Source organism: Dromiciops gliroides, chromosome 2, assembly GCF_019393635.1.
Source record: "Dromiciops gliroides isolate mDroGli1 chromosome 2, mDroGli1.pri, whole genome shotgun sequence".
Lineage (NCBI taxonomy): Eukaryota > Metazoa > Chordata > Mammalia > Microbiotheria > Microbiotheriidae > Dromiciops > Dromiciops gliroides.
This window is the reverse complement of record NC_057862.1, coordinates 469,233,762-469,249,410: the sequence shown is the minus strand read 5'-3', so window position 1 is coordinate 469,249,410 and position 15,649 is coordinate 469,233,762. Positions and strand designations below refer to the sequence as shown.

Below are 15,649 nucleotides of genomic sequence, written 5' to 3'. Positions count from 1 at the left end.
AATTATTTCATTCTGGCTGCTTGCCATAGCTTCTCCTTGACCTGGGAGCTCTAGAATTTTACTATAATATTCCTGTGAGTTTTCATTTAGGGATCTCTTTCAGGAAGTGATCAATATATTCTTTCAATTTCTATTTTACCCTCTGGTTCTAGAATATCAGGGCAATTTTCCTTGATAATTTCTTGAAGGATGATATCCAAGCTCCTTTTTGATCATGGCTTTCAGGTAGTTCTGAAATTACTCAATTATTTTTCCTGGGTATATTTTCCAGGTCAGTTGATATATTTCACATTGTCTTCAATTTTTTTTCACTCTTTTGGTTTTGTTTTATTGTTTCTTGATTTCTCATAAAGTCATTAGTTTCCATTTGCTCACTTCTAATTTTTAAGGAATTATTTTTTTCAGTGAATTTTTGTGTCTCTTTTTCCAATTCTGTTTTTTAAGCCATTCCTTTCCTCATTGGATTTTTGTACCTCTCTTACCATTTTGGTCTATTTTCTTCAGTACTTTTTTGTCTCCTTTATCAATCTGTTGACTTTTTTTTCATGATTTTCTTGCATCACTCTTGTTTTTCTTCCCAATTTTTCCTCTGCTTCTATTATTTAATTTTCAAAATTCATTTTGAGCCCTTATATAGCCTGAGACCAATTCATATTTTTTCTTGGAGGCTTTAGATGTAGGAGCTTTGACTTTGTTATCTTCTGAATCTATGTTTTGATTTTCCTTGTCATCACAGTAACTTTACGGTCAGAATTTTTTTTTTTGTTTGCTCATTTTCCCAGCCTATTTCTTGACTTTTAACTCTTTGTTAAAGTAAGGGTCTGCTTTCAAGGTAGAAGGCACACTGTTCTAAGCTTCAGAGGTTTTGTACAGCTGTTTTCAGAGATACTTCTTGGGACCTATAAGTGTTCAGTTCTTCCAATGTGATAGAGGTGTATTTACTACTCTGCTGGTCTGTGCTCTAGTCTGTGAGCAATCACAAGTACTCTTTTCTGCCTGGAACTGTGACAAGGGTCCCCTCTCCATTGGGGCTGCAAGCTCTGGTATGCTAGTGCTCCTCCACATCCTGAAACTGTCATCCAGGATTGCATCCTGGATCTGAGTATGGACAAAGCAACAGAGCCTTGTCAGCAAAGAAACGCCTGTGATCGCCATCTGATCAGTTGTTTGTCCCCCTTACCATCTGTGGGCTGAGAGCTCTGGAAGCAGCAGCTGCTGCTGCTGATTCAGTGGCATCCAAGGCCACATTTTGCATTCAAATTCTTTAGGGAAATTGGCCTATAGTCTGTTTTCCCTGTTTTTCTTTTTTCTCTCTTCAATTTAATCTTTTTTTTTGTTTTGTTTGTTTGTTTTTTTTAGTGAGGCAATTGGGGTTAAGTGACTTGCCCAGGGTCACACAGCTAGTAAGTGTTAAGTGTCTGAGGCCGGATTTGAACTCAGGTACTCCTGACTCCAGGGCCGGTGCTTTATCCACTGTGCCACCTAGCCGCCCCCTCTTCAATTTAATCTTGAGAGAGTCTGAACTCCAAAGAGAAGAAATCAGATTTTTTTTTTGTTTTTAATTTTCTTTCTTTCTTAAACCAAGTTTCAGTTTGACTTTTAGATTTCAAGAGGAAGAAAATTCAATTAAAGACTTTTTAGAGTACAAGCAAATAAATTAACCAAGAAGATACTAAAGTTAAAAAGGAATATGACTATGAACACCAAAGTTTTTCCCCAAATCACAAACATCTTTAAAAAAAAACTGCAAAGGAAGTTGGACCAACTTCTGATGCAACATAGCATTCTGTGAATTCTAAAGAGAGAATGAGGGGGCAGCTAGATGGCGCAGTGGTTAAAGCACCGGCCCTGGATTCAGGAGTACCTGAGTTCAAATCCGGCCTCAGACACCTAACACTTACTAGCTGTGTGACCCTGGGCAAGTCACTTAACCCCCATTGCCCCGCAAAAAAAAAAAAAAAAGAGAGAGAGAGAGAGAGAATGGAACTACACCAGGATGTTTAGAATGGTTCAAGAGAGAAATCAGACTTTTTAGAGAAGTTAGAAGGAGCACTGGTAGAATTTATGCTCTTCATAACAAATTAACAGAATTGAAAACTTGAATCTAAAGTTGTGAGTTTCCAAAGGAGTGAAATAAAATAACAGATTGTGAATATAAATACAAGGAATTGAAGGACTGTGTGGAAGAAGGGAAGCAAAATGTCATAACATTAAAAAAACACATGATCTTTATTCAAGCAAAACCCATCGGTCTTGAAGACAGCACGTATAGGAGACAGTTTAAAAATCATTAGTCATACCAAGTTAAAAAACCTAAACACCATAATATGAAATACAATACATGAAAACTGCTCAGAATTTCTGAACACAGAAGAAAAAGCACCAATTGAAAAAATGTACAGGTTGTTTCAGGCCCAGTGCTCTATCCACTTTCTGTGTGGACCTTCACACTGTCCCTGAGATGGAAGGATTTGGATTTAAGGTAGTCTTTCTATTTCAGTTCAGTGTACACTGATCAGAAAATGGACATACACTCTCTCTACCCATTAAATCATAGAAGTTAGTATATTTGTGTAGGCTCCAGTTTTTTCATTTGTATAATAAAGGAGTTTGACTAGATGATCTGTAAGAGCCTTGCACCTCTCATACTTTGTGAATCATATCCCTGGCACACACATATCATTCCCTTTGAACACCCTTCAGCAACATACTTACACTAGCATAGGTGCTTTTGGCACTTTACTGGTACTCAAGTGTGTGTAGATATGTGTACAGAAACAACTTTCATAAATGCAAAGAAAGAAGATCAAGGTACATAGATATAGGTGACTCTAATAAGCACACTCAAAAGATTAAATTGTTAGGTTGCATTATTTGATAGGTGAAAAAGGTGAATGTTTGAGAGTGGGCCATTGGGGAAGTAACAGCAAGAGAATGAAAATAGATTATAACCTTGTCTTCAAATAAGTTATTTTATGGTGCTTTGGTAAGTGGTATTAGTAAGTGGTAAGTAGTGGCAAGAGCTATGTAGTAGTTTACAGAGGGATAATATAATTATGATATAATTTACACTGACTTTTTCATTGTTTTTTGCTTGTAGATATTTTCTCTCAGATGTCAGATTCCAATGGCTTAATGATATTTAATAAGTTTGATCAGTTTCTGAAGGAAGTTTTGAAGCTCCCCACAGCGGTTTTTGAAGGCCCTTCTTTTGGGTACACAGAGCATTCAGTACGAACATGTTTTCCACAACAGGTAAGTACATTGCTGTTCTATAATATTCTTAGATTCTTAGGGCTAGAAGGGATTTAATCCTCTTACTTTGGGGGTAGAATTGATTACCCAATTGCTTCTGAAATGGCTTCTAGAATATGAAGGCCTTAGAGATAGAGCAAGATGGAGTTGGGAGAACTGAAAAATAAAATTGGGGAAGGAAACCATTTTGTAGTCAGGAACTTTTTGTTTGTGCATATTTCTGAAAACAAGATCGTGAAACTTAAAACATTTTAAGTTATGATGGGTAATGGCCTCTATTCCTTCTAAAAGCAAATCCCAAAACTTATATTAAGTTTTATAAATGAGTTGTAATATACATTGGTAGAAGTTCCCATGCAGATGAAACACACAGATCCTTTGTGTACAAATTTTATTGAAACACCACATTTTTGTGTTTAAGATAAAGTGTTCATGCACGTCACTAGGCCTTTACTCAAAAGATCAACTTAACTAGTAGAAGATGGTGGATGGTTATATTTAGCAGTTCATCTAAAAAAGATCATGAAGTTTTAATGAAATATTTATTTGTTTATTTATTTATTTTTTGTGGGGCATGAGGGTTAAGTGACTTGCCCAGGGTCACACAGCTAGATTTTTAATGAAATATAAATAAGCTCAATATGTGTCTACAGGATGATGTAATAGCCAAAAATGCTAATTTAATCTTAGACTTCATTGAGAGACATAGTGCCTAGGGCTGGGGGTATGACAGTCCTGCTGTATTTGGCCCTTGTCAGACCACGTATAGAGTATTGTGTTCTATTCTTGGCATCACATTTTTAAGTACATTGTCAAACTGGGCGGTATTGAAAGGAGGATAACTAGCATGGTAAAAGGTGTTGAGATCATGTTTTAGGAGAATTATTTTAATGTAATTAAAGGTATTTACTCTTTAAAAAAAAGACTTGGAAAGAAGGTAAATAGATTTCTTTAAATATTTGAAAGGCTTTCATATAGAAGGAGGGATTAGAGTTCTTCCTGGTCTTAAAAGACATAATTAGAAGCAGGGGTCTTTCTTACAGAAAGATTTAAAAATTTTATTTTACTTATTATTTTTTAGAAAGATTTTGTAAGGACAAACTTTTTTTAAGAATTAGAACTTTCCTAGAGTGAAATAAGTTCAATTCAGTGTGTTTCAACATATTTATGAAACCCTTCCTATTTGTAAGTCACTGTGAGTTTCTTCTCACTAGATGTTTTTCTTTAAGTGAGGTCAGGATGGCCAGTGTTTATATAAGTTATAGGAAAAATTCTTTAGAAGTTGAACTATGGTGCCTTTTTGAGGTCTCTTTCTAGTTTGATATTTTGTGATACATGAAATATTGTTTAAATGCCTATTATATACAAGGTAGTTAGGTATAGAGGGTAAAAATATTAAAATGACACCATCTCTACTATCAAAGAGCTTATATTCCACTGTGGAAGGAGTATGGGTTACACCATGTACAAAGATAGGTATAACACCATTTGCAAACACCATCTACAAATATTTCAAGGACTTTCATGTGTGTTGAGATGGATTAGCTCTACGTTCTGCTTGATTCTAGAGGGTACAATGGGTCAGAGTTGCAGAGAGGCAGATTTATAGTTCATGTAAGGAGAAATTTTCTAACATCAGAGCTCTCCAGAGATGGCATGGGTTGTCTCAGTGTATATCTGGTTCCTTATATTTAGAGGTTTTTAAACAAAGGTTAGATGGTCACTTGTTGCCTCTGTTATAGAATGACCTCTTGTTCAGGTATGTATTTATCTAGATGGCCTGTGAAGTTTCAAGTCTGAGATTCTAGCCACTTCTTCAAATGATTTCTTTGAAAGTTAAAGAATGAAACGTTATTGTGAAAAACTACTATAACATCAAATGCATCCAGGTTGCACTCCCACCTTTAGCAAGAGATAAGTAAAGGTAAATAACCCAGGGACATGCCCAGTTCCTGCCTCCTCATTGCTGTCATATTCCTTGAAACATACCCCCTCTTGCTTGTGCCTACCATGAGAGGGATTTCCTAAGGCATTTCTCACAGCACATAGCAACACTAATTGCCATGAGGTTAGGAGCCTGGATGACTTTTATCTTTCTAATTATCCTGATTTCCTCAGTGGACCTCTATCTATCCACTAAAACCTTTTTACTCTTCTTATACATTACTTTTTTCCATGTACTCCTATGTTTCAGCCATCCTAGTCTATTTATTATTTCTCACACACAACACTGCATCCAGACTTTTTCTGGAGGTGTCTGAGGTTGGATCTACTAATTAATCAATTAATTAATCAATCAACTAATCAATCTATTTATTCATTCACTCATTCATTCATTCATTTATTCATGCATCCATTTATTTATTTAAAAGGGGCAAAAAGTCTTTATTACAATATAATAGCATTTTAATAGATTTACATATTTAGAGTACTCTAGCATTTATCACCCCATAAATGGTAAAAAAAAAAAAAACTTCTGTACCTAAAAATTTATCAGTGACTTCTACTATTTACTTCAACTAAACCTTCTAACCTGCTGGGCTTATCAGGGGGAGGGGCCCAAGATTTTTCTAAGGATTTCCAGACTCTATATTTCTGTAAGTCGTGATTACACTAGATCACTATAGATCTGGGCAGAGGAGGTTACATATTGTTAGCTAAGACAACAGACAATGGGTTTTCTACACAAGTGCAATGAATTATTTGTAACAGCCCTGAAGAACATAGTGCTACTTTTTGCAAAAAGATTCATTACTTACACAAAAGCATCTCTGGAATTTTAGCAAGTACTATTTTGGGGTGGGGGTAGCTTAGAAAAAGCCTTAAATGGATCTATTTACAGTTATTTTGTTACTTGAAACAATTAACTAAACTTTTAATTCCTAGTGTCACTATTCTTGAGACAGAAGAAAAAAAATGACAGTTTTAACGTCATTCATTTTCTTACTAAGTGATACTTTTTTCTAGTCTTTTTTTTTGGGGGGGGGGCATTTCATGGATTTCAATAGTCTAGACTACCATAGTGGTGATTCCTATGAATTGCATGATTGTATAAAACCATAATCATGGTGGGATTTATTATGCCAGCTATTCCCACCTTAATAAAATTCTCAAAGCTCAAAGTATTTTATATCTTCTTGATTTCTGACTATTCATCCTGCTTCAAGAATCACACTCCTTAGATTCCTGACAGCTGTCAGAATCAGACTCCAGGTTCAGTTGTACACTGGAAAGTCTCTGGTCTCTGGAAATTTTAGCTTGATCTTTTTATGTTTCTCTGGAGTCTTGTGTTTGAAAGTCAAATTTTCTATTCAGTTCAGGTCTTTTCATCATAAATGCTTGAAAGTCTTCTTTTTCATTGAAGTCCCATTTTTCCCCTGAAAGATTATACTCAGTTTTGCTGGATAGGTGATTCTTGGTTGTAATCCCATTTCCTTGGCCATCTCCCTCTTAGCTGCCGATGTTTATTCCCAGAGCCCTCAAGTCTCACTTGCATACATCTCTGTAGCAAAGCTGGGGGCGTCCAGCAGGTCTTTGGCCTGAAGCTAACTCGCCATAGAGTGGGTCTTTAGGAATGCACCCGTCTTGCATGTGGTGCACATGACCGAGTCAGCACAGCCGTCTTTGTTTCAGTAGCGTGTAGATGCTCAGAAGTTGCGCGCATTGGAGCACTTCTGTGTTGGTGATCCTTTCTGACCAAGATATGCCAAGGATTCTCCGAAGGCAGCACATGTGGAAGCTGTTAAGCTTCTTCTTTTGTCTAGTATACGTAGTCCATGTTTCGCTGCCAAACAGTAAGGTACTCAGGACGCATGCTCTGTAGACAGCAAATTTGGTTCGTTTTGACAGTTTACTGCTTGCCCAGACACACTTGGCAAGCTTAGCCATGGTTGAAGTAGCTTTCCCAATCCTCTGATTGATCTCAGAATCAAGTGACAAATTGTCACTGACAATAGAGCCAAGATACGAGAATTGGCTTACGACATCCAACTGGTAGCTATCAATGGAGGCAACATAGCACTCTGACACATGACTTTCGTCTTTTTAAGATTTATGGTTAGGCCAAAGTCCATGCAAGCTTGGGAGAAGCAATCCATCAAGGTCTGCAATTCATGCTCTAAATGACAGACAAGTGCAGCATCATCGGTGAAAAGCAGGTCTCTAAGGGTGCTACCTCTCACTCTGGTTTTGGGTCTCAGATGTGAAACATTGAACAGGCCTCCGTGCAACCAGGAATGCAGATAGATGCTATCAGTTGACAAACCAAAAGCATGACGCAACAGCATGGAAAAGAAAATTCCAAACAGCATAGGAGCAAGCATGCATCCTTGCCTGACTCCGCTGTTTATGCTGAATGCTTCAGAGGTGTTGCCTTCGAACTGTACAACACCCTGCATGTTGCAATGAAAGGAGCAAATGAGGCTATGGAGTTTAGGAGGGCAACCAATTCTCAAGAGAATTTTAAAAAGACCTTCTCTGTTAACCATATTTGGTTAACCGCTTTGGTCAGGTCTATGAAGGCAATGAAAAGGAGTTTTCTTTGTTCTCTGCACTTTTCTTGCAGTTGGCGAATCGAAAAAAATCATATCGATAGTTGACCTCCCTGCTTGAAAGCCACATTGTGATTCAGGGTGAACATGGTTGGCAAGTTTACACAGTCTTAGCAAGATGACCTTGGCAAACTTTTTCCTAACGACACTGAGAAGTGAAATTCCTCTGTAGTTGTTACAGTCACTCCTGTCTCCACTGTTCTTATAAAGAGTAACTATACGGGCATCTTTTAATGTAGAAGCTGATATATCTTGTGCTATCCTGATTGTGGCTCCATAGTACTTGAATTGTTTCTTTCTAACTGCTTGCAGTATTTTCTCCTTGACCTGGGAGCTCTGGAATTTGGCTATAATATTCCTGGAAGTTTTCATTTTGGGGTCCCTTTCCGGAGGTGATTGGTAGATTCTTTCCATTTCTGTTTTGCCTTCTGCTTCTAGAATATCAGGGCAATTTTTCCTGACAATCACTTGAAAAATGATGTCTAAGCTCTTTTTTTTTTTTTTTTTTTTTTAGGCAATGGGGGTTAAGTGACTTGCCCACGGTCACACAGCTAGTAAGTGTCAAGTGTCTGAGGCTGGATTTGAACTCAGGTACTCCTGAATCCAGGGCCGGTGCTTTAATCACTGTGCCATCTAGCTGCCCCCCTAAGCTCTCATTTTGATCATGATTTTCAGGTAGTCCAATAATTTTCAAGTTATCCCTCATATCTGTTTTCCAGGTTAGCTGTTTTTTTTTTAAATTAATAAAGTATTTTTTTTTCCGTTACATGTAAAGATAGTTCTCAACCTTTGTTTATACAAGCTTTACAATTTCAGATTTTTCTCCCTCCCTCCCTTCCCTCCCCTCTCCCCTAGACAGCAGGTAATCTGATATAGGTTTTATATGTATATAATATGTATATATATATATATATATACACATAATAACATTAATCCTATTTCTGCATTAGTCATGTTATAAGAGAAAAAAAAATCAGAGCAATGATGGAAAACCTCAAAATAGAAAAAAAACAACAGCATCAAAAACAAAAGAAATAGTATGGTTCATTTAGTATCTATACTCCGCAGTTCTTTTTTTTTTTTTTTCCTGGATTTGGAGATCCTCTTCCATCACAAGTTCCCTGGAACTCTTCTGTGCCATTGCATTGGTGAGAAGAATATAGTCCATCACAGTAGATCAACACTCGATGTTGATGTTACTGTCAGGTTAGCTGTTTTTCCAAGAAGATATTTCACATTGCCCTCTTTATTCATTTGGATTTTCTTTATTGTGTCTTGGTTTCTCATAAAGCCACTAGTTTCCATTTGTTCAATCCTAATTCCTAGGCAATTATTTTCTTCAGAGAACTTTTCTATTTGGCTTCTTAAGCTTCTGACTTATTTTTCATGACTTTCCTGCATCACTCTTATTTCTCTTTCCATTTTTCTTCTACCTCTCTTACTTTATCTTTAAAAAAAAATTTTTGTTTGTTTGTTTTATTGGTTTTTTTTTTTTGGTTGGGCAATGAGGGTTAAGTGATTTGCCCAGGGTCACATAGCTAGTAAGTGTCAAGTGTCTGAGGACAGATTTGAACTCAGGTCCTCCTGAATCCAGGGCTGGTACTTTATCCACTCTGCTACCTAGATGCCCCCTCTTACTTTATCTTCAAAGTCCTGTTTGAGTGCTTGTATGACCTGAGACCAATTCATATTTTTCCCAGAAGCTTTGGATGTAGGAGCCCAGATGTTGCTATCCTATTCTGAGGGTGTACCCGATCTTCCTTCTCACCAAAGAAACTTTCTATGGTCAGCATCTTTTTCTGCTTTCTCATGTTGCCAGGCTATTTCTTGACTTTTAACTCTTTCTTAAAGTGGGACACTGCTTCCAGGATGTACTGTCCCAAGCTTCCGGGGGTTCCAGGTGGATTGATTTAAGGAGAGGCAGGTTCTTCACTTGCCTGGCCTATTCTCTGGTCTGTAAATAACCCCAGGCATACTTGCTCTTCAACCAGGAAACAAAATTTGGCTTTTCTAAGGTTGAGAGCTCCAGAGAGCCTTCATCCTTCTCCCACCTGGGCCACAGTCACCACTCAAGACTCCTTCCTGTTTCCCTGCATGGGTCAGCACCAGTAGAGACCCCTGCAATCTCCCCTGGCCAACTGCTCAGCCTTCTTATCAGACTGTGAGCTTAGTTCCAGAAGAAGCTGGTGCTGCAGCCAATTCAGAAGCTCCAAGGGTCTCTTTTTCTGGTGAGGCCTGCCTGGGGCTAGATCTGTGTCAGTGAGCTCTGGGTCTGGATCTGTGGTGGTGTGGCTCGGGTCTGGGTGGCCTGCCTGGGGCTGTATTTGTGCAGTGGGGCCTGGATCTGTATCTGTGTAGGCGTGACCACGGGGTTGGGCTCCACTCCTGCCCTGGCATAGCAGCCCCCTTCTGCTAAACTTCTAGCTGACTTTGGCTGGAAAATAATCTCACCCAATCCTTTTGTGGGTTCTGCTGCTCCAGGAATCGTCCTGTGGCATTATTTGGAGGTTTTTGGCTTGATCATGTAGGGAGGTCTGAGACATTACTGTCTTTCCTCTACCATCTTGGTTCTGCCCCTGAGGGTGGATTTAAACTTGAATCTTCTACCTTCTCCTCCCCTCCTCTCTTTTCATTTAAAATTTCTTGAAATATAGCTCTGAAAAGACAGACCTAAAAACACCCCACTGTGTTTTAAACTGAGGTATTTGACCAGTCTTTAATCTCAAATCACTTTGGCTTTTATTGATGGACCAATAATAGCTCCAAGACCAGCCTCTGTGGTTCATTGTTTAGGTTTGATGGCTTAGAATGAGTGTAATAGCAATTGTTTTCTGTTCTGGCCAGAAACAGAGGGTCTTCCCCTCCTAGACAGGTATCTTTGTTTTTTGTTTTTGTTTTTATTTTTGGTTTTTTTGCAGGGCAATGATGGTTAAGTGACTTGCCCAGGGTCACACAGGTAGTGTCAAGTGTCTGAGGCCAGATTTGAACTCAGGTCCTTCTGAATCCAGGGCCAGTGCTTTATCTACTACGCTACTCAGCTGCCCCCCAATTTTTTTTAGGTGGGGCAATGAGGGTTAAGGGACTTGCCCAGAGTCACACAGCTAATAAGTGTGAAGTGTCTGAGGCAGGATTTGAACTCAAGTCCTCTTGAATCCAGGGCTGGTACTTTACTTCACCACCTAGCTGCCCTGAAGGAAATGTAATTTTTTTTTTTGGTGAGGCAGTTGGGGTTAAGTGACTTGCCCAGGGTCACATAGTAAGTGTTATGTGTCTGAGGCCATATTTGAACTCAGGTCCTCCTGAATCCAGGGCCGGTGCTCTATCTACTGTGCCACCTAGCTGCCCCCAGATATCTTTGTGATGGTAAATTGAATCATCTTTTGTCTTAACTCTTTCTCAGCCCTTAGTCATTTAAAGAGCATGGCCTCAGACAAACTGATATGTGGAAAAGACTTTAATTTAGAAAGGCCAAGGTTACCTGCTGTATCCCACGCCATCATCAGTCCTCTTGACCTTTGTCTTGCCACTGGTCTTCAATGACTGTGGAGGAGAGAGTGAGGCTCATGAATTTGCTCAGCTATGCCCTACTCATATCCAGTTCACTTGCAAATCAAGATATCAGACTTGTTATGTCATTGTTCCTCTTCAAGAATTAAGGGTGACAGGGGGCAGCTAGGTGGCTCAGTGGATAAAGCACTGGCCCTAGATTCAGAAGGACCGGAGTTCAAATCCGGCATAAGACATTTGACACTTAATAGCTGTGTGACCCTGGGCAAGTCACTTAACCCCCATTGCCCCTTGCGCAAAAAACCCCCAAAAAACAAACAAAAAAAAGAATTAAGGGTGACCAATAGCTACATACAACACCCCATTTCACATTTCCTAATTTTTGTGGTAGCTGAACTCAATTTCTGCCATGTCATTTTATTTCTTGCCATGTCTTTTCCTATTTGAATCTCTTAACTCCTGCCCCGGAACTTGGCTGTTTGTTGAAAATTCATTAAGTCTAGCTGATCCTAGGCATCTAACTGATGTGGGGAAAATAGGGTAGGAGTTTGATATAGGAGTTTGGGGTTCTTAGGTATTCCTCTTTAAAGAATTACACTGTCTTGCACACAAAACCAATAGAATAAGATAGTAGTTTATTTGGGGGCTGGAAAAGGGAAACCAAGAGAGAAATCCTTGGACTTCTTCTCATGGGGAGAAGGCATGGCACAGAGTGTGGCTCTGAGATACCAATCTCCTAGAGCAGGAGACAGGCAGATACTTTTATAGAGGTCCGATGGTGGTCCAATGAGGTGATCATCTGACTGTGGAAAGTTCCCTTATTGAGGGAGGAATATCCCCCACTGGTGGTAGCTGGGGGAATTGGGTGAGGGGTGGCTGTGAATCTCTCAAGCCATCTCTCTCTCCTCCTCCCCCCACAAAGGCAGCAGCCACACCTAATCTTATCTCCCCAGGGCGAGGGAGGCTAGAATGAAGGGTGGGGATCCTGGAGCTAGCTCCCCTGAGATCTGGTTCCACTTATCTCTTTAGGTGTGTCTGTCCTTTGGTTTAGTTTCTCAAGGAGAAGGTTCTTTGATATACCCCAGAGAACTTCTGGGATGCTCTGGTCCCATAACATAACCATGCAATGCAGTCTCTTTCCTCTCTATCTTAAACAGATCTCAATTGGCTCTCCTGTTGCCACTCTGAGACTTGTGCTGATTATTGAGCACTCATTGCATCTGTCTGGTGCAAGTTATTCAACCATTTTATCTTCCTCCCATGTCACTCTGCTTCCTTCTGGTATCCTTCCAACCTCATATCTAGCTCCTGAACTGGAGTCATGATGATTGGTGAGATCTAGATGGCTCCAACACCCCCACCCCAACCACACTATCTTCCTGCTATCATTCCCTCTCTCCCTTTACCCTTTTCCCACTTTTACTTCTAGGTACAGTAATCAAGTCAATATTACCTTTGTTTCTGGAAAGGGTCCCCTGATTTTGAGTGGAGAGGGTAAAGGGAGAGAGCTCTTAGAAATTCCATATAAAGAGGGTGCCCAGGCCTGTCATCTTTTCATTTTCTGTCCAGATGTACTATTTTGGACTTTGCCATCATACAGCTGCACTGGGTACCTTCTCTTCCCCTTATCTCCTTTCAACTTCTTTTTATGTATTGTCTTCCTCTATTAGATTGTAAATTCCTTAAGGGCAGGGACTATCTTATTTTTTTCTTTTGTATTCTCAGTCCTTACCACAGTGCATGGCATATATTAAGTGCTTAATAAATGTTTATTGACTGATTAAATTGACCTATTACTCCACTCACCAGCCCTGTCTTTTCCTCTTAGAATGTAAGCTCCTTGCAGACAGGCACTATATTTCCTTTGTATATTCTCTGCATTTAGCCCTATATCTGGTACATAGTAAGTACTTAATACATATTTTTCATTCACTCATTTGTACATCAGAATTTTACTTTCTTTAGCTGACATGTTTATAAACTGTGTAAATTATCACTGAATTCCTCTAATTCTATTATATGAGACCCCTATGTAACTTTACTAAAATTGTGAGGCCCCAGCCCTGTTTACTCTCAATTCTAAGGATACACAAATACTAAATTTGTACATGAAGTAGCATAGTGTTGTATACAAAATAGTTATTAAACTATATTTTTCTTTCCACTTAGCAAACTGGCAAAGTCATTTTTTTCCTATACAACATTTATAGCATATGGAAGTATTTCCACACTGGAAGTTATTTTGAGAAGACATTATTTACAAATACTGTCAAAATATGCATTTCCAAATGCTACTAGGATAACTAAACATATTTATGCATATAAAAAAGAACTGGTAGTCATGTAAAGAAATCTTTCATATTTATTTATAAAAGAGGAAGATGATAAAGAAAGTGGGAATATGTTTCTCTGACATTCTCAATCCAGATTTCTTCCAAGTGCTGATTTCATAACTGCATTATCAAAATGGGTATCCCATTAAATATACTTAAATAATGAAATATTGTTAGTAGCTATTCATAAAAGAGACTCAGTAGCTTCATAGATGAGCTGAAATTAAATTAAGAAAAAATGACTAAGATTTTTTCTGGGGAAATACCTTCTAGAATATCATTGTTAATAGCTGGAAAAAATAATATTACTGAAGTCTTTTACTGTATCAAGATCATTATACTTTTTGCTAATCAGGCTTTCTTTGAGCATGTTCCTTTTTTAAGGAGCATATTAAGTATATTAATAAAATCCTTTCAAATGAGAATGAATAAAGACTAGTTTCTTGTTACAATTATATATGGGTGGACAAATGTACAGAATGAAGGAATTAGAAACCATATCTTTGTTTCAAACTGATCCTTATGTTTTTCTCATCACTCCCAAGACTAGCTTTAGTTTCTTTCATAATTTTTTTGGCTTTCTAAAAGCTCTTATTTTTATTGTTCTTATTTTTTAACCTGTGTTTAAGTTATTATTTGGCTTAATTATTTTTATGTACACGTATTTTAGAGCTTCTTAAATTTTTCTTTTTAAATATGCTTGATATTTCAATTGTTTTAGTTTCTTCATGCCATTCAAAAATATTTTAGCACTTTTCTTTGATCACTTTCAGTTATGGCTTATTTTTACTTGTGTGATTTCAAGTTATTATTCTTCTCTTGTTTGTTTTCTGGAGTTTTTTTTGAGAGGTCTATGAGGAACTTGACTTTCTTCAAACCTTTCACTCTGCCTTCTTAACCGGAAAGCAATATCTGTCCAAGACAGACAGACACACACAAACACACAAAAAATGCTTTAGTCATGAGGAAGTGCTTTAGGTCATCCATCTAATGGATTGGCATAATTTGGATAATAGGTCTTCTCTGTCCACTTGGTTTTCCTTGTGTGGGTGGTTAAAAGAAACATGTCTGAGTGATTATAGATCATATTCAGGAAATTCTACAGTTTTCTTGGGTTTGGTGTGATTAACACAAGTCAGAGCTGGAACATCCAGAAGATCTTGTCATCTATAAAGTCTTCTTTTTTTTTTTTTTTTTTTTTAGTGAGGCAATTGGGGTTAAGTGACTTGCCCAGGGTCACACAGCTAGTAAGTGTTAAGTGTCTGAGGCCGGATTTGAACTCAGGTACTCCTGACTCCAGGGCCGGTGCTCTATCCACTGTGCCATCTAGCTGCCCCTAAAGTCTTCTTTAACATAGTTTATACTGGATTTTTTCCATTATGCTATAAACCCATTAGGTGATCATACTCTCTCCTGTTTTATGCCTCACCTGTTATTAATATGGAAGAAACAGTCTACTTTTGCATTTTAGTTGAGTTTTGTCAGATGTACATTATTACATATATATATATATATATATATATATATATATATATATATATATATATATATATATATATTTTTTTTGGCGGGGCAATGCGGGTTAAGTGACTTGCCCAGGGTCACACAGCTAGTTAAGTGTCAAGTGTCTGAGGCTGGATTTGAATTCGGGTCCTCCTGAATCCAAGGCCAGTGCTTTATCCACTGTGCTACCTAGCTCCCCCATTAGTCTAGTCACTATTAAACAAAAGGCACACCTTTATTCAGTTGACAAAAATATATTCTTACTAGTCATTTAGTCTCTAAGCATTTATTAAGTGCTTGTGGCAGGCTAGGTATTGGGTTAAGTATTGGGGATACAGTGAAAGGCAAAAACAGTACTTACTTTCCAAGAACTCATCTTCTGATAGACAAACAGGCAAATAACTATTTACATACAAGAAATGAAGAGAAACTTATTAGCTATGTGACCCTGGGCAAGTCACTTAACCCTTATTGCCCTGCCAAAAAAGAAAGAAAGAAATG

At 38.1% G+C, this 15,649-nt stretch overlaps 1 protein-coding gene across 7 annotated transcripts in view; it reads left to right on the top strand.

The window, feature by feature from the left end:
* Positions 1–15,649, top strand: part of DTNB (dystrobrevin beta) — a 356,870-nt gene that overhangs the window by 94,161 nt on the left and 247,060 nt on the right. For all 7 annotated transcript variants that reach the window (XM_043986585.1, XM_043986582.1, XM_043986583.1 and 4 more), the window contains exon 6: positions 3,101–3,255. In XM_043986585.1, coding sequence (XP_043842520.1) covers positions 3,101–3,255 — 155 coding nt within the window. The remainder of the gene's footprint in view (positions 1–3,100; positions 3,256–15,649) is intronic.